The sequence below is a fragment of the Platalea leucorodia genome (genome assembly GCF_965183815.1).
Source record: "Platalea leucorodia genome assembly, chromosome: 1".
Classification (NCBI taxonomy): domain Eukaryota; kingdom Metazoa; phylum Chordata; class Aves; order Pelecaniformes; family Threskiornithidae; genus Platalea; species Platalea leucorodia.
Genome location: NC_138823.1, coordinates 123224407 through 123244393, shown reverse-complemented (window position 1 = coordinate 123244393; position 19987 = coordinate 123224407). Strand labels below are relative to the sequence as shown.

At 42.9% G+C, this 19987-nt stretch overlaps 1 protein-coding gene across 1 annotated transcript in view; it reads left to right on the top strand.

Annotated features, from left to right (window-relative positions):
* The first annotated feature begins 3615 nt into the window (after positions 1-3615).
* Positions 3616-19987, top strand: part of STT3B (STT3 oligosaccharyltransferase complex catalytic subunit B) — a 54985-nt gene continuing 38613 nt past the window's right edge. The window contains exon 1 of the mRNA XM_082305328.1: positions 3616-4105. Within this exon, the coding sequence (XP_082161454.1) occupies positions 3825-4105 (281 nt within the window). The 5' untranslated portion in view covers positions 3616-3824. The remainder of the gene's footprint in view (positions 4106-19987) is intronic.

Below are 19987 nucleotides of genomic sequence, written 5' to 3'. Positions count from 1 at the left end.
TGGCTATTATTTTGCATGCTTAGAATAGGAAACTGATTTCCTATATGTAAAATGGTTCATAATCACTACGCAATGTCAACTCCTCAGTCAATAATGTGAACATTTTTGTGGGTTTTTGTGTTCAAAGAAAACACCGCCACACACAGTGGAACAAATCAAACCAAATTACCTTAAAACAAATGGAAGAACACAAGAGGACAGGAGAGGAAAGACGGGTGGTGGGGGGGGGAGAGATTAAAAACCTCTTTCCTCATCAAGCTATTAGCATTGGTTGAATGCAGTTTTCAGTAGACACGTTTTGCATCTCCTCTACAGAAATGTACTTTCCATTGCTGTGATGGCAGTATAGTATCAAAATCACTGAATCCTTCCATCTAACTACAGGAGTCTATGAATTTCCATCTGTGTGCATTTGTTTGATCAATTTTATTGTAAGGCTACTAAATCTTATGTCATACAAAAATTCAAACAATATATTTACAGAAACATTAATAAAAGCTTTTACTAGAACTGTGCTTTCGCTGCCACTAAATTTCATTGCCCAAGCTCTGAGGTATTCAACAGTACAGACTTTTGAACGGTTTGAAAATGAATAGGCAACAATATCATTTGTTACCAATGACAAAGAAACACTTTACCATTAGTCAGCATTCAAATAAATCACATTCTGTCTGGGCTTGTCTATGCTCAAAAAATTGTCTGATTTAACTCTGTCAGTATAGTCAGAATGATATAACCTCCCTGTTGGATGTAAAAGTTATAGCACTGAAATTTAAAGTAAACACCATATAACCTTATCCACACCATGATCTGCAATAATTTTTAAATAAACCAGATTCCCAGTCAAGGAAAGTTAACATTGATAATACATTCTACATTTAAAAAAAAGTTCTGATATATACATTTTTTTCCAGCTGATATGCACCATCAGTCCTTTTTGGCTCCTTAACATCTAGAAAAATGGCTGGGGCTGGGTGGGAAGAAAAGACAAAGGTATTCTAGGTACACTACCATTTAAAGCAGCTCCTCTACTGCATCATTAAGCTTGAACTGATGTTACCAAAAGACAGGATCCCAACTGTGAGAATGGAAATACCACATTGCCATTTCAGAAAAGTAGACCAGGACTGAGCCTGTTGTAAAATCAGTCAATGCATGTTAGAAAACATCTCATATTTGCAAATTTCTAGTCACATTTGCTCTTTGTTCATGAGCCAATTAAAAAAAAAAAAAATCCTTCACTCGAAATGCCAGTTGGTCAGCTCATTAAAAAAGCCTCATTGACAACACTAGAAAAGGGGCAAATGCCTAACCTAGTTTATCTTGAACATATTATTGGCCTATTTTAACAAGAAAGAATACACTATTAAAAAGCAAACAAACAAACACCGACAAACAAAAAACATAGCCTTTTAAAGCTAGATTCAGCAAAACTGACCCTCAAAATTTTCTGGAAGTTTTCCTAAGCCTTATTCTAAAAGAATACATAAAATGAAGTCCTTTAGAAGCAACAGTATATCAAAGTGCTCATCTTAAAACATGCAGACCCCTTACGATACAATAACTCTGCTTTCAAACCTGGTGACGAAGTCACAGCTGTTAAATAATGCAAGGATTGAGGAAAAATAGTTCCATTCATTACAAACTGTTAAACAGAGCTTTCCAGTAAAAGAACATCTTTAATAGAAAGGCTTCCACTTTGTTTACAGTGAAACATACTGTTTTCTTCCTCCGGCAAATAAAATAAAACCAGAGACAATAGCAAGGACTAATTAGAATGATATTAGCCACCTAAGGCCCAGTGTAGTCCCCATCAATATTAGTGAAATTGAACCGCAAATCTTCAGGACCTCTGAAGAGCCATGTTTGTGTATCAAAGGGAATGCCTGGAGCTCAGACAACAAAACCCAAGCTATTTAATTTCAAAAATACAGCCCTACATAAAAGTCACAAAATGAATTGTTGGTGTAAACAGTGCAAACAACCATGTATTTGGGTTTTTTGCCTGTGCTTAGTATCATACTTTTTCTAAAAGCAGGCAGTCTCCTGCCATCTCAGAATAGAATGAAGGTCAGCAGGACCATTCAAAAAGCACGACTGCAAAACTTCACTAGCTTTCCATTTTCTTCACGTGGTTGTTATAACTGCAGGTGTCACAAAATATTTGAGGAAGTTACAAGAATCCCAAACAGCATTTCATTATGAAAACTCCTGAAAGAAAAGTCACTTTAAAGAAAAAAAAAAAAAAAAAAAAAAAAAGCCAAGGCTTCCATTTGCCCGTTTCTGTACCAGACTGGAAGTGCTCCCAGCAGAGACAGGTGGCTACAGCAGGGCAAGGGCAACAAGCTCTCCCAGAGCTCAGCCGGGCCTTGCCTCCAGCTACTCCTCCTAGCTGCCTGAGGGCCAAGCTCTGGCAGCCAACACGATTTCCACAGGGGTAATTAAACACTTCAAACAAACGGCTCAAAGGTGCGTGAGCCCCGAGGAGACACACCATCGAAGAGTAAGCTCCTACCATGCAAGACAAGCAAAAGCAGGCTCGAGGGCTGAGAGGCGGGCGTTCGGCGCGCAACGCCAGCCCAGGGCCCCCTCGGGGGAGGGAGATGAGCCCCCGGGGCTCCCTGGGGACGCCTGGCACCGCTGCTGCCTCCTGCCACCCAGGCACACCCCACCCCGAGCGGCGCCACACAGCTCTCCTGACAAGCAAGGAGCGTCAAAGCCCTTGCGACCGTTGCCGGAGCCGTTACAACCGTTGGCGTAGCCCCTCGCGCGCTCAGGGGCTGCGGCACGCCCCCACCCCGCGGACTGCGACTCCCAGCAGGCGCCGCGCCGCGCCGCGCAGCTCGGGCGCCCCCGCGCAGCGCACGCCGGGAGCGGTGCCGCCCCGCCCGCCCGCCCACACGCACTGCAGCGCCCTGGCACGGCGCCGGGGGCCGCCAGGGACGATCGCTGCTCCCGAGGGCGCCCACGTGACTCGCACGCCTCGCTCCGATTGGAGCAAACCGCCGCCAGTCACGTCCGCCCCTCTTTTAGGCCCCCCCCAATGGCTGGCAGTGAGCGCAACCCACCCCAAGCGCGCTGCCACGCCTTCACCCCCGCCGCCCCCATTGGCTGCCTGGGCTCGCCCCGCCTCTTTTAAATACCTGTCGCTCTGTGACAGGTCGTCACGGAGTTCCTGTTAGAAGGGCTACCGCGGGGATTGGTCCCTCCCCCCCGCCATCCTCCCCTTCTCCTCGGAGCCCCGCCCCTCCCCCCGTAGCTCCTCCCGCGCTGGAGGGCGGCAATGTCAAACCGCTCGCTCGGCGGTACCCGAGCCACGAGCCCTCGCGCCCGCCCGCCCCCTCCCCCCCGCTCCCGCCTGGGTCCGCGTGCGCGCGCGCGGGGCGGCCGCCAGCCCCCGGCGCCGGCCGCGCGCCTGCGGCTCTCCCGCTCGGCCCTCAGCCTGCGCGCGCGCGGCCGCCGGCCCCGCCCCCCGCCTCGAGCCCGGCCCCCAGCCTCTCGGCTCCTCCCCCTTCCGTCACCGGCCCCGCCCCCGGGCTCGCGCGCCGCACCGGCCTCCCCCCCCGCCTCCGCCCCGCCCGCCCGCCCCGCGCTGCACTGGGATGGTGACGGCGGCGGCGGGAGGCAGAGCCCGGCTGAGCGAGGCGGCGGCGGCGGCGGCGGCGGGGAGTCAGTGAGGACCGCGGAGGGAGCGGGCGGGCTCCGCCCCTCCCCTGCCGAGCCTCCCTCCCCCTGCCCTTCCTCCCGCTCCCTCCCCCACCCCTCCTCCGCCTCCTCCCCGCACGCGCCAGGCGGAGAGGCTGCGAGGGAGCCCCGGGTACAACATGGCGGAGCACTCGGCCCCCGACAACAAGCACAAACCCGCCGCCAACTCCGTGGCGCTGCTCAACAGCCGCGCCGGGGCGGGCGGCGGCGGCGCGGCGGCGGCGGCTGCCGGCGGCCCCCCGGCGGGCGGAGGCGGCCTGTCGGGGGGCCTGTCGCAGCCGGCGGGCTGGCAGTCGCTCCTCTCCTTCACCATCCTCTTCCTGGCCTGGCTGGCCGGCTTCAGCTCCCGGCTCTTCGCCGTCATCCGCTTCGAGAGCATCATCCACGAGTTCGACCCCTGGTGAGTCCCCGCCGCCGCCGGACGGGACGGGACGGGGCGGCGGGAAAGCCGCCCCCTCACGGGGCGCGCCTCAGGCGGGCGCCGCGCCGTGAGCCCCGGCGGCGGCGGCGGAGGTGGTGGGGCGCCCCGCAGGCTTCCCCCGCCGCGGCCGCGGGGCCGGCGGGAGGCCCCCGCCGCCTGCCCCCCGCTCCGCCACTTCGCGAAGTTGCGCCCTGCCTGTTCCCCCGGCCGCCGGGCGGAGGGAGCCGAGAGCCGCGGCCGCGCTGGGAGGGAAGGGGGGAGGGAGGGAGGGAGGCGGTGCGGACGGGACACGCGGTGGCCGGTCGGAGGGAGCCCGAGGGGTCGCGGTGCGCGGGTGCAGGCGTGAGGCGCCGCCGCGGGGCAGCGGCCGGCGGGGAAGGGGAGCGCCGGCAGCGGGCGGCGGTGCCGGGCGCTTTGGTGTCCCCGCAGGGCGGGAGGGAGCGCGGCGGCGGCGGCGGGGAGACGTCGGGGACGGGGAGGCGGCCGTTCCCCCGGATCCGGCGGAGTTGCGCGGGATGGGCGCGGCGGAGTTGCGGCAGGACTCTCCGCCGCGCTGCCAGGGGGCGCGGGGAAAGTTGTGGCAGGGAAGCGGGGTGCCAGGCGGGAACGGGGGGCTCCGGCGACGGCCCTCGTAACGAAACAGTTGTACCAGAGGTGACCGACGGCCGGGTCCGGGTCCTTCTGTCGCGGCTTGGCTGCTCGGAGTGGTCTTTCCTAGAGCCCTTCTCGGCCGGGGAGGGAGGAGGGCGAGGAATGCGCTGCAGGAAGTAATCTTCGTGAAAGTGACTTGAGGGATTACAGTGAAATGGGTGACATTGATTTACTGCCAGGTGTTTCAAAGCTGCGTTTCTGAGCCCAAGGACTTTTGCTGTTTCCCACGCATCTTGATTTTTCTAAAGATTGCTTTCCCTCCTGTAGAAGCTGTCTGTTCTTTTCCCTGTTGGAGAGGACTGAAACCATTTTATGTATAAGATCAAGAAATGCTGCACTCGTTCCTTGCAGCAAGGCGAAGTGAAAGATGACAGGACTTGCGGGGCAGTTTTTTTAATGCAAAAACGTGACAATGAATTTTTATACGAGTAGCTACTTCATCTTAGGAATCCGTGGGGTTTTTTTACAGCTTTAACTAGGGTAAGCGGCAGATGACTTTAGAATAATGAATTCTCTGTTTTTAATTTAAAATTTTATGTCTCGAGTCTTATTGTTAATCGCACGAAGGAAGGAGATGCTTCGTTTTGAAATGCACGGTAGATACTCTGTGTTAAACTTAATCTAAAATTGTCACTAAAATTGTACTTATCTACAAAGCATGCACTCCACTTTCATAGTTTCAAAAGCACAACTTCCTCTTTTCTGGTTGGTTTTTGCCCCCCTCGCTCCCCCCTCAATGTAATCCATTCACAAATCATGGCTCAGAATAGTGGATAGAGAACAAGGAATTGCTTTGTTTTTAAATGCTGTCTGAAGTAATACACACTTTGTGATGTGAAAGCCAAATATCTCAAAATATCTTCAAAACATCAAGTAATTGCCCATAATTTAAAGTGTTTTTCTGCAAGCACAAATGAATGGAAGGAATGCAAACTTTCAATTAATAAAGTTAACAACGGGGGGAGCACAGTTAAACACATCTGCAATAAGGCTATGAACCCGGGGTTGTACACTATGGAGTAGTTCTCAGGTTCTTCTAATCTAAATTTAAGCAAAAAGACTTTTCTATCATGGAGGAAACTTCTTTTATTAAGCATACGACCTACATTTTTTTACAACTTTATCTGATTTTTGTAATCATCCTTGTTAGATAAATAGAAATATTACAGGGTTGAATTGCATAACTTTTGTTGTTAAGCCTTGAAGGACATAAAAAAAGGAGTTAAGTTCATAGCCATGGTATGGTTGTAAAGATAAACTTCTGGTTTAAGCAATGTGTAAGTTGATGCAAAGTCATCTTCCTGAGTATACAAACAGAAGGCATTGCTGCCTATGCTGCTGTATGTACCTTTGCTAATTAGAGAATAGATGGAGTTGACAAAACTCATTGATTTTAATGCAGGTCTGTGAGAAGCAGTTGCAATGTCAAGAATCATGCCAGTGTCATGTTGCTGCATGCCAGAAATGGTAGAGGCAAATGCACTTAAGTTAATTAGTAGGAAAGAGAACCTAAAATGGTAGAAACGGTGGAAAAACAAAGGACTTTCTCTATTGCAGCAGCAATATTGGTAGAAAGAGGGAAAAATTATGTTGCTCCTAAATACTGTTGAGTAGCTAGGTAGAAATGGTTTTTCACAGTTATAAGGGTCTTACAAGTCTGAATCTAATGTGGAAAAGGAGCTTATGAAAAGAGATTAGAAGCAGTGCTCTATTTTTTTTTTTTTTTTTTAACCACTTCTTTAGCAGCTTGTCCAGGTAAACTGGATTTTTTAATTTTTTTTTTTTTTTTTTTTTCCCAGGACAGTGGCCATAGTCTTTGCTGGTGGAACAGTTCCGTAGTTTTTTCCATTTCTTTGGCTTTTTCTGTCAAGCTTGTATAGGATATCTTGCAATGTCTTGATGTGTCACCTATTCTCTAGTATTCATTTGGTGATCAAGAGAGGAAGCTGAGGTATATTTGATAAAATGAGGAGCATTAGGCAAATCTATTATTGTTTTGAATGGAACAATATTGTTGCCTCTGAGGTGTAGAAAGCTTTCTCACTTACTTAGGAATACAGTTTTCTGGTATGGGCATACTAAGTGTAGGAGATCTGGGGTAGGAAGAAAGGGAGATTTGCCTTGGGTTTTCTGCATTTTAATTGAATCAGATACTACTTTTTTCTAACGTCCCTTTGAAGCTGCATTTCTGACAGTAAATTTAGGTTTTGATTTGGGGGCGGGAGGTTTGCTTGTTTTGTAAAATTAGCCTCTGAGACTTACTCCAGTTGGCATTTCTTCCAGAAATGACCCAAATGTAGTACAATAGGCCAAGGCAGTAGAAAGAGGACAGCTTTTGATCTCTGTTATAATACAATGCCTGTGTGAGGAAAAAACAAACTGGTATTTTGAGGTCACCACACTGTCACTTACAAACTTTTAACCTGTCCATCATTACTAGGATTACTGGTTTTTTTTTCCATGCTGAATACCTCTTTCTATAGTATTGACACTTTATTTTGATTTATTTCTCATGTCTTGTTTGCTTTCGATACTTGAGCTGGTCCAGAGACTCTGAAAAAGGCATGTAATTTTTGGCAGCTCCTAGGTCAGGTGAGCCGATACGTGAAGTCAGTCAGCATTGACTTTTAAGCTGTGCTATTGACAGGACTCCAGCGTTTAACTTCAGGATTTCATTGTCAGCCCAAGAACTTGAAACATGGACAGTGATGGTACATTGGGATGGACAGGTTTCATGTCTGAAACTTGGTTCATCTGTTGGCTGGTTTGGTAGCTGGGTGGACCAAGAGCATAATTTCTGTGCTACATGCACACAAATGCACAGTGAGAGCTTTTCATGAAAGTACAACAGCATGTTTAACTCAGTTGTCAAGCGAGGTTGTTCTTTCTGTCAGATGTTGCCTTAAATGCCAACACGGATGCTGAACCAAGGCAACCAAAATTATGGAGTCCTTGGACAGGGACTACTTTCTGTGCACTGGTTTGTCTAAAGTACAGCTCCGGCATGCCCGTATGCTATTTCATTTGGCTGCTCGTATCATATATATCTCTATATATGTAATAATTTATATATGTGTGTGTATGTATGTATCCCTGTAAGGTAGGTATATCTAGCAAGACCGTTGCATCCTGATCCTGCTACTAACTAAAATGGTAACAACGTTTGGCACATCAGTAGTCTTCAGGGAGTGCTATCAAGATAGTAACATTCATTCTGTTTGCACAGTTCTTACCGTTAAGTCACACATGTGAGAACTGTATCTGAATCATTAATCATATCCCATGTCATTAGATCAAACTTTTGTCCTTCCCTGAGAATTTTAACAGCTTGCTAAACACCAGATTAACATTGGTTACCTTAGGAGTGAAAGTGCTGGGTTAAGCTGGAATGCAGAAGCTCTTGTGCCTGAGAACAAGACCCTCTCTGTACCAGTTTGCACGTGCAGGATGGAGCACCAGTGCGATCGCTGTCAGTTACATTTGCCTACCTGCTACTGCCAGGAACGTTGTCTCCTACTGGCCTGCCCATTCCTGGTACTGAACAGCACTACTGCAGTCTCGTATACGTCTTTGCCTCTTCCAAACTGACATCATTGATCGCTCAAACCACCAGCTTTTTAACTGTCATCAGGGTGACTGTTGTTTATCATACCTCACTGAGGTAAGATAATTGTGCTAGTGGGAAGTATGGTTTATATGTATGATAGCAATCCACTTTCTCGTTACTGATGCCATCATCTACCGTTAGTGGACTTCGGTGAATGGGGATGAGCTGGTGAAAATAAACATAAGGTTGGTGTCATTGCTTGCATTTCAGAGGCAGACAGGTTAAAGAAAGTTAGGATTTTATCTTCGCCACAGCCAAAAAGACAGGTTTTGCTAGGCTGAAATCATGTTTGCTAGATGGATTCTTGAGCTGTTATGAACTTTTATCATTCACGAAGACTTAAATTAACACCTATAAATATGATATGAAAGCTTCATTAAAATACAAAGTGTGACTCAAGTGAACATTAGAAGTGGTGTATGGAATTGATCGAACACTGGAGGTTGTGTAAATGTATTGATTTTGTTGGGGGAGAGTAAGGTTGTGGGTTTGTGTTGTAGTTAGCTGATCCGATGGTTGCCTTTTGGAGTAGGAGTTCTCCTCTGTCACCCACTGTGCAGTCCTGCTTTTTTGTTTGTGCTTGCTCTAAAGCACTCATGGTGAGTTGATTCATTGAGGTAAATTGTCAAAATACTGTAACATTTTAGTTCCTTGAGCCTGCCCACCATCAGTTTTCATACTGCAGTTTAGTTTCTTATTTTTGAGGAAGAATATGAATGCTAGGAGGGAATATAAATAGCAACTGATTTTAGAGGGTAAACTGGGATTGAGTGATAGGGTGGAGACATGCATACATATAAAAACAGAGCATGTTAAGACACTGGAGCAACAGGAGTGACAAAAGAAGGGGTATTTAGCAGTCAATGAGAGTACCTTAAGCTGGTGTTTGTAAGGGGCGGGGGGGAATTCATGTAAAGAGGATGATAGTGTTGATAATCTCAATTAACAGTGCTCAGTCTGTAGGCTGTGATCAGATGTGGCCCACCCAGATAGTTCATTTGGCCATTGCTTACCTGCTAGTGACTCTTCTTGCTGGGCAAACAGACAGTAGATTGCATAGTAAATGTGTTCTTCTCGAGGGGTGGCAGCCACTGTCATCTCCAAACTGCTGTCTTTCTGGAGGCTTTCAGCCCATCATATAATCTTGTTGAAGGTGAGTACATGAATGTGGATCTGTTTAGGAAACATTTCCCACTCACTTTAGGATTCTATTCCCAAACGCTGCCTTTTGTTTGTAATCTTTGACAACTTCCAGACTTTGGGAAAGCTTTTGATTCCAGCCCAGCTTGAATATAATCATTTTGGCTTGATTTTGAGATGTTGCAAATGTCATGAGATTCTTATTAAAAACTTACTACAGTATCTTCATTCACAAGCTTTTTGATTCAATGAAAGGAGAAGTATTCTATTTATTTCTATTTTATAGGAATATATTTTTAAATAATGTGTGCTTACTGTTAATGATCAGTTGGATTAAGTATTCTGTGACTTTTTTCTAAATGTAAGATACAGGCATATTACATTTGAATGATGAAAATTGTTTACGCTCTAGTAATACTAATAATTTTAGCAGGATTTCAGGTAGCCAGGTAGCTTAAACTCCTTTCTGCCATTTTATTATAGTAGGAAGACTATTCTAGCGTAGTCTCCAAATCTGATTTAGCGGGCCCTGTGTGTTCATGAAGGGCAAGTTTAGAGATTTTTATGTTATTGGAGAATAGCCTGCCAGATGTCTTCCCTTTCCCCCCTTTTTAATGAGGAAGACCCAGATCAGGCATCTTTTTTGATCACTTCTGTTGCAATATGACATGGGTCAAGAAACTCAGTTAGCACAGGTCAGTCTCTGGCTTTTGGGGCTTTCTGGATTATAAGATAATAAATCCTGTGTGTCCAGGGACTTGAACTGCCTTTCCTTGTTTAGGTACTTGGAGGGTGCTGTTTTGAAGCTAAGTAAACTTTTCTAGAAGGTTGATATGGTGTTAACAGTCAAGAAGATGTGTAGTTGACTGTACTGAACTTTTCTACTAATTAGGAAATTGCAGAAATAGGTAAATATTAGAAATTTAATGGAAGGAGGACAATCTGGTAAAAGAACATTGGACAGAGTTGAAGGCGTAGCAGAGACTATGGTTTGTGAGTGGGGAGACCTCAGGCTAGATTTGATCAGTTAGACTGATACAGCTGAAAAATGGTTCAGCATATGGCCTCATAAAATAACATTCATGTAAGAATCAAACCTCTGCTCCACCTGTACTATTGTTTCTACCATCTTTACTTAGCAGGTAGCGTTTCTTTCCTCACTTGCACAAGTTTTAATGGGCGTGGAAACCTCATCAGACCTCATGTGGGCGCGGTAATGGGGTTATGCATGAGACGGTAGGAGGGCCAGTGTTCATAAAAGAGGTGCAGAGCATGGTTGAGTGCAGAGACTATCCCTACAGTCTTCTTTTGGAAAACATAGGAGGTGAGACAGAATGCTTGCAAAGTGTTGACCCTTCTATTGATTTGTGGATAGCAGAATGAAACTTGAAAAAGAAAATGTATCGGAATGTTTTATGTAGGCCGGGTCGAACTGAACTGGCCAGTTCAGCTTTTAATACCATGATTTTTTTTTAAACGGTCTTCAGCAAATACTCACAAACACTTGACTAGCTAGCGCAAATGCTATGATGAAAATCCTTGAATGGATTTTTCTTGGCAGATATCCTATTATTTGAGCAGCTTAATATGTTCTGTTTTTTAAACAGAAATTTGATTTGATTACATAGGGTTAGGGTGGTTTATAAAGGTTACCTTTTGCTTCCTATCATAATTCTCCCTCTAATAGTCTTTGGTTTTGGCAGCCTATAATCCTAATACTCATGTTTTTAAATCTGTCTCATGTTGAACTGGTGGGAGAAGGGGAGAATAAAAATTTTGGACAGTAAAGCTAGCAGGAAAATTAAAAATCCTATAGGTATTAATAGCTTTTTTAAAGGGTTTGGGGGTTTAGGGAGGTGTCTTTGCTGTTCCAAAAGGATCTCTTCTGATTCAGTTGGGTTATTTCCCATTTAATGTCTATCTGTGCATGTGCTGCCGAGCTTCCTCCTTAATTTTTGAAAATTCCGTTCTTGCAAGCCCTTTGAGGTACATTTGTACTGACATTTAGGGCTAATCCTGAGGGCTTCTTTCTGCTTAGCAGAGCCATTAAAGCTGCTGCTTTCAGAGCCTGTGGAGCCTGCACCCTGTAGCGGGGCATGTGCAGATGTCTTTATTATTATTAACTCCTTTAGCAAAACTTTTTCTAACCATCAGTCTTGCCACTTGCTTGGAGAACAAAGTGAACTTAGGATAAGTATTAGGACAAGCATTGCTATAGCCATTCTGTGCTTTACGTCTGCAGTAAATTTCGTAGTATGTCCAACGGATAGACTTAATTTCCGGCCCCGTAGCTGAGCAGAGCTTGTGATCATTATCTGAGCGGTTGCTGGGGCTCAGGCTGAGGTATTTTTAATGTGGGTGGCCGGTAGGTCTGGGCTTGAGAGGTACCATGAAATCGACCCTAATGCTGTACCACACCTTACCTAAGTTGAAGCAGCCCGAGGAATGAATTTAAGGACATGGTTACAACCGAAATAGATCAGCTTCTATATTTCTCAACTTATTGCTGCTTTCCCAGGGTAAAAGCTCCTTTGGCATATGGAGGATTAAATGTTTCCTATACTTTGAAAGTTCTTGCTATTAAGTGAGGCAATATCCCTGTGCTTTAGAAAAACAAATGTTCTATTTTAAACCAGGAATAGCTGAGTGCTTGTCCATGAGTGCTTGTAAGAGCAGGAAACTGTATTTAAAATGTCTGTCTGCTAAGGGAGACCCAAGTCCAGTATCAGACACTACTTTTTAAAGAGCCGTCTAATATAAATGACCGAGGTATGTGGACTGTAATGATAATTACTTCCGGGTGTTACAATGCTTATCATATCATTTTCTACGGCAATTGATTTATATGGGTTATGTTAGTTTGGTAGGTAAAGAGCATGTTGGAGTTCTGTTCAGCTGATATTCCATGAAGATAGAATTGCAAAACACCTTTTCAAAACTTCCCTCGCTTAAAGCAAACAAACAAAAAAACCCTTGGGAAGCTGTGTTGTAACTGAGGATGCGAGTTTGGTTTGATTATTGATTTTTGGTGGTGTTCTTAATGGGATTGCTATTATCTTCTAGACTGTTTTACACAGTATTATTTACATTTATTTAAAAAGAGTGGCTCGCTGTATGCATGGGCGCTATCTATCCTATTTGTTGAATAGTAAATGGATTTTGCAGAAGGGGGAAAATAGCATGTAATTATGTAATTTTAAACTGTTCTAGCACACATGGCTGGGCAGCCTACATTTTGTGAGTTCTTTGCTTAATTTTTTTCAGTCTCTGAGTGAATTTTTTGCAATTGTTACACTATAAATGGTAGCTAATTTCTTTAACTCCAAGGAGTGTGATTTTATTTATTTTTATTCCGATCTTCCTAATAGATGGATATTTTAGGGAAATCTAGGTATGGAAAGCACCTGTTTGAGGATGCAGCTGACTCGGAAGACCACACATTGAACAGAATACTTGTGTGCTATAGCCAGAGGATTTGAAAATACAGCAATGCATTTTCTTGGTGCAGAAGCGAAACATAACAAAACAAGCCTACTTGTCCTGAATACTTTTTTTTATGTTTATCCAGCTTTATTTTTCCTGTAGTCTATTGCATATGTCAAATATGCTTCCTTCCTGTTCTAAACTTATCCCAAGTAGCATTTGGAAGTTCAGTTGAATAACCTAGAATTTCGTAAATATTGTTTGGAATGTATATCTTGTAAAAGGCAGTTTCATCTTCATGGTTGAAGTATTTAAAGTTTATCATTTGGGTATTAAAGGCCTTTAAAATGCCTTTAATTCTTTCTCTGGCAATAGGTAAAATGCCTTAAAGTTGCAATTCTTCTCATTTAGAAAGTCAGCGAAACAAAATCGGAGCTTTGGCATTATTATGTTGATGTTAACAACAGAAGTAAATGGGCATCTCTTTGGCTTGCTTTACTGTAGAACAAGAGTAGTGAAAGCCAGTGCAGTGTTTGAGTTTTCCACAAAGTTGTGTAATGCCTGTGTTTTGCCTATTTTATCTTACACAGGTGACTAGAATGATTTATCTAATGTCAAATGTCTGAAGCAATATTTGAAAAATTGTTGCATATGTCTCACAATTCATTTTACTCTGTAACAGTTTTAATCTTTCATTTGCCAAATAGAAAATGGATTTTGACACTGGAGAGACTACCTTAAACATTTGCAACAGTATCTTAATTTGTGATGTCTCAGGTCAGCTAGTAATGACAAATGTAATTTTTCTCCTATGGCTAAACATGTTCAGGAGCCAAGGAATTTTTAGCGCTTTAATTTTGTAATCCACTGCTACTTCACCAGCACTCCCCCCACCCTCCCACAGCAAAGCCCAATTTTTGCTTGGGAGAAAACTGGATTATGTTTTGTGTCAAATGACATGCTTGTAATTATTTCATCACTGAATTTTATTTTCCAACTTTTGCTTAGTCAGCTTCAGGGTCCCTTTTTCCTTATGCCTCCATCATACTCTAGTTTCAGCACAACATCCTTACCTATGCACATTGTCATTTTGCTTTTTGGTAGTATGTTCTATACAGTGTCACCTGCTGTCTTCTTTCACGGCTATCTTCAAGAAGAAAAAGCCACAGAACAGCTTTAAATGTTAGTTGAATGGTCCTTTTACCTGGGAAGTTAAGCAGTATTGTCTTCTATCTCATTATCTAATATGCTGTGCTGGAGTACCCGTGAATGTAATTTGCTCATTGGAAAACACATGGAAGATGATTCCGAAGGTTCCTTCGAGAACCTCTAGGAAGCTACTATGGCTGATAAGATGGTGGTTCAGAGTGTTTTGAGTAAAACCTGACTCTGAATACCTACAATATGACAAGGTGCTGCTAAGCTTGTCTTCACCAGTATTAATTGGCCTTACTTGCATCTAATCAAGTGGATCTGTTCTCCTGAATTTCCCATCATCTGTTGGACATTTCCTGGGATAGTTTTCTGCTGTGTTAACAAGTTAAGGCAACTCTCAGAAATCTGATAAGCACAGGTGTCAGGATCTGCAGTTGGATGCAGGGAAAGGGAAACTCGCCTTTTCCAGTGGCAGTGAGCTACTATATTGGCACATCTTGTACCTTCATCCAATCTCAAGTGTCTGTGAGTTCTCTAACCAACAGGCCATGGATTATTGAGGGGTAAACATATCAATAGTTTCTGCTAAAGCTCTTCTGCTGTGCTGTAACTGTTAAAAAGTCCTGCCAGAAATAAGATTGTCATTGCTTACATGGTTATATGGGATGTTTGGGATCTAGAGCCAAATCCCTCTTGAATCTGGAAGGCTAACTCTAGTTATCTAATTAAAATGCGCATTTGTGGAGAGAGAGTTGAGAGGGCATATGGTCTGGTGGGGACTGAAGTGTGAAAGGTCCTGGAACAGGTGATTTTAATTCATGTCTGGAGAGTGAGGAGAGAGAAGATTTAGGATTATGTGGCTGAAGAACTATCCCTTGAGAACTTTTGCTAGGTCCTTCCCAGCAGCTCTCACATATGCCCTGCAATACACCTCTTTTCAGCACCACCGGAACTGCAACTGATCTTCTTGCTTTAGTATCCTCCTTTCCCCATTCCTTTTCATGAGCAACCAGATGTTCATTTTACCTTACCCCATTTTATATGGCAATGGGGAGAAGGGGAAGGCACTACTTGTTATTCAATAAAATTGCATTAGAAATTAAACTAATCCTTTTTACTGTTCATTAATATAAGATAGAAGGGCTATAGCTACCAAACTGTATACTAAGGTAGCCAGCTGGTCAAGGAGTGATGTGTTTTGGAAAGGACATGCTCCTGGACATATGATAGACGAGACAATGGTGGGTGTAGGCTATGAGTATTTCCGTAATAGCATTTGTGGCAGAAGGGCATCACGGCTTCAAAGCATATGTGTGTAATATTAAGCCTAGCTCATCTTAACAATATTCCCCCACCTCCACATTTTTATTGTATTTTCTTTTTTTTAAAAGCCCTGTTAAGGTCACTTCTAAACATGAATTGGATTTTACTAAAGTGATAGAGTAGCACAGTGAAATAGTTTGATAGCTACAACATAGTAGGACTAAGCAATACTAGAAATTCCATCACATAATGAGAAAACAAACATATAACTTTAATTTCACATTGTACACGACAGGAATGTAATATTAATTATAAATACTGTCTTAAATGCTGAGCACTGTAGTCACTGCAGTACACTTAATCTGTAGTGTTTCTGTGAGGATACCTAATAAAAAGCAAATAATGTTTTGTTATTACAATTTTGTGTTTCTTGTGCAGAGTCTTTAAAGAAATGTTGGTAACCATTGAGTACAATTCTTAGCAGGTTGAATTAAATTCAGTGAAAACTTGCATTTTTTTTTTATTTAGACTTATTTGAAAGAGAATGCAAGATATAAAATAAATGTAGTGGATAACTGATTTTAAATTCTGCTAGCCATACTTATTTCAGAATGAATCAGGCATTGAAAGTGGATCAAGAATGCAGAATATAGTTAGAAAGATAAACTCCAGCCTGTGTATTGTAGGAAAGGATGAAGACCACTTTCTGTTGTCATCTACTTTCCTGGTCTTTGTTTATTTTATTGGTGACATCCTATTCCCACATCAATTTCCTCCAGTGTGAGAACATGCGGTCACTTTGCAAACAGCTGGAGGTCTTTCTGCCCTCAGCTGGAGGCCACCATCCCTTCTGTTGGACTGTATTAATAGATCATGTGAGTACTCCTAATCTGCCTCAGAAAAAACTCAGGTGAAAGAGTTTAGATCATTTTCAGAGTGGTTTGCTTTTTAGCCATGATTCAAGCCAATTTGTCTGATTCGGGCACAGAAGCGGATTAGGAGTGCTTCTGCACTCTTTTTAACTAGCAAAGCTCAGTTGAGGGATAACTGCCACAGTTAAATTTGGGTGAGTGTGTAATTCAGTACAAGGCGTGCTGGAGTTATGAATCCTCCTTTCCCACTCTCCCCCCCCTTTGTACTTCGGGCTATATTCATGCCTTTTTCTTTTCAGCTTTATTTGATTAGGGCATAATTAGACCTATCTCTAGGTTTCTGCAAACCCTAGGCATATTGTTTGGCTTGTTCTGCAGATAGCTACATATGTATATCTATATACGTGCATACCCACAGTGGAAAATTGCCTGATCCCTGCTACATGCCTGATGAATGCAATATTTGTCTATTTATGTCAGGTTACTGAAGGGTTAAGCAAAATTTGAGCAGACATATTTAAGTTAGATAAAATTAGGTCTTTAACCCGGCCTCAATAACTGGACAGAAATTGTTGACGTTAGATAGACTGTCTGTTTCTGCTCTAATGGTGCTTTGTATGATCCACTCTGAAACATTAATTTTTATTTTTTCAGCATTCATTGTAGTAAAAAGTCAGTAAGTCAATATTGCAACAGATGGAGCTGAACAGGTGCTCTATGAGAGGTCCAGCTTCTTGGACTAAACATAATCTACATACAGAAAGGACAATGGAAAGAAAGCCTAGTCAGAGAATTCAGGTAACTGAGCTAGTTGCAGGAGGAAGAATAGCAGGTGCATTAAGAGATGTACTAAAAAGGAAATATTTAAGGAATACTGGATGAAACACTACCTTATTTTAGCTTGCTAAACTGACTTAGACTGCTGACATGCAACCACAACACTGTAGATTCTTTTAATTTCTGTGAGCTAACAAAAAACTATGTTGACATAATCTGTACAGAGTGGCTTGATATCTAATGTCTGATTCTGGCTGGACTTACTCTTTCTAATGTTACACAGAAGTTCAAGCAACAGGCTGTTGGTTATTGAGGGGTGAACACAATAGTTTCTGCTAAAGCTCTTCTATGGTGCTATAACTGTTTAAATGTTGTGCCAGAAATAAGATTGTCATTGCTTAAATGATTATGGGATGTTGGGGATCTAGAGCATTTCTAAGGGTCCTGTGTACTTTTTACTATGTCTTGTATTTTACAGGGTAGAAACGGTCTGCCAGGCCACCTTGCATGCAGACTGATTCCTTAAATTTAGCTTAATGGGAAGTGATTGTAAAGTTGGTTCAACTGCATTTTGGTGTAGCTAGTGCTTCCATAGTTGCCACTGCATTGTAGCATACCGATGGCTTTATTATGTAATAGAGATGATGACTGTGCCACATACTCCCAAATAGTTAAAATATAATTAAAGTATCTGCAATGAATAAGAAATATCCTTTATTTTACTCCATGTTTCAGGCTATTACAAAAATTAGTGTTCTTTTCTGGGTACATATTAGATCTTGCTACAGTATAGCAGGTCGTATGCTTAAGATCAGTTTAATAAGAGTCCACTATAGTTGTTAAGGTGTTACAGGTTGCTTTGTTCTATAGTAGAAGACCATGAAAAAAGTGGCTTGGGAGCTAGCCGTCCACTGTTCCCAGTCACTTCTTGTGAAGCAGTCATGTTCGGCCCATCGATTTCTAGTATCACATTTCTCACGGAAAGAATATTTTGCTGCTGAAAATATATTATTCAGCTAATTGCCTTTTGAATTCCTTTCTGCCGACCAGATCCTCATGTACCAGCCTCTAACTTTGAAAGTCCTGAAGTTAAGCTGCCTCCATCATGTTAAGAACAAGTGCAGCATGAGTCTGTTTCATCCAGAAGAAACATCCTTCTTGAACATATTCTTGAATTCAGTGCAAAGCCTTCAGAGTTGCAAGATGCAAGGCTAACGCACCACAGAGTGGCCCAATAGCACTCCGAAAAAAACATACATAACGCTATAGGGCCTTTTGAGTTTCTGGTAGTTAATACTGGATTGAGCAGAAAAGTGATGCCTCTCAAGAAGCTGATGCTGTCAAAAGATACGGAACCAATATTGCCATCAGTATTGACTCCGGTCATAGTGTAGTATCTGCAGCAAAGTATATGTCCAGTAAAGACGAAAATGAGCATTTGATTTTCACCTCTAGGAATTTCAAATTATTCTCTTTGTATCTTATCATTGAAACCTCTTGGGAATTTTGACTGTCCCAAGAAAAAAATGGCATCATTGCTTTCTTCTTAGGTCTAAACTGTTGTTAAATGTTATGAATGGCAGATTTCACTGGTGAAGTATGTCTTTTAGTATTGATAAAAGTAACTCTTTTCTTAATAATTTGCCTTGAGACGTGGAATAGTTCAAAAGCAAGATAGAAAAAAAGTCATGAAAAAGCCTAATAGGCATCAGAGGAAGTATCTGAAACTGTAGGCAGATATACGCCCACTATAGTGGTGATGGGAAGCATATTGTGGCTTCAGATGTGGTATATTGTGTGAAAAGTATAAGCTGTGGTCATGGAATGCTTTAAAAAGCTTGCAGCTCTTTAGCAAAAACGTTGAAGATGCCCTGGGCTCTCTGAAGAAGTTAGAGTGACTGTATGCTCCCTGTAGAATTTCGTATCGTTAAACTACTGGCAGCATGCGGTTCCTGATTTTAGCACTTGCTAAGCATGACATCTTATTGCAGGCAGTGAAAATACCATGCCAAGTAGTGGCAGTAGGAATGCTGTAATCCTTCTTAAACACATTGGGGACATTCTGATATTCTTAATGGTTATTCTTAATGGTTATTCTATAACCATTCTGGTATTCTTCAGGATTTCCATTGAGCATGGTTGAATGTTGGACCTGAAAAAATAGGTGCCTTTCTGGTTGTGCCATCCAGCTTTTTTTTCTTCCTGGGCTTTCTACTGTTCTTCCCCATCAGGGATTATTCTAATGGTGTTACAAACAGGAGGAGTTTTCGTTGCTCGGCTGGATTCCAGGAATGGAAACTTCTTCCCCCTTTGACTCAGAATTTCCATCTTTTCTGAAGTTAGGTGGCCACATCACTGCAGAACTTCCTGCCATTTTATTACTTCAGCACACTAACTATCCTTCATCTAACAAAGGAGTCTTCGCCACATTTTTCTGAGTGAGTTTGTTTAGAATTAGGAAATGTGAAATCAAAAGGAGGATCATGGCCAATTTTGAACCTGAGGAAACTCAGAATGATAGTACCGCTGCCAATTCTCTTATCAAACTTTAGACTTCTGGTTGACAGTCAACTTGCAGGATGTGTATGTCTCTTTTCAAACGGCCCTACTTGCAACAAAACTCCTAAAGGTCAGTTGGGCCTCTCTAAAGATAGGACACTCTTGGGAGCTTTCACCAAATACTTGATATTAGTTGAGGCTTATCTCAGAATACAAAGAGTAATTACATATTCATATATTTTGAGATAAAATCATAAAGACTAAACCATCAAAAATTCCTTATTGAACCCCATAAAAATGACAGAATTAGGACAATATTAAACTTTACATCAGCCAAAGCTTTTATTTTTTCTTTCTGGTGGACTTGACAATAATACTCTTTTTAAATCAACTTCAGTAAGAACTGTGCAAACATGTTCCATGTTTCTTGTGAAAGACTGGGTAGAGTTAATGTGTTCGTGACTCCTGGGTGTT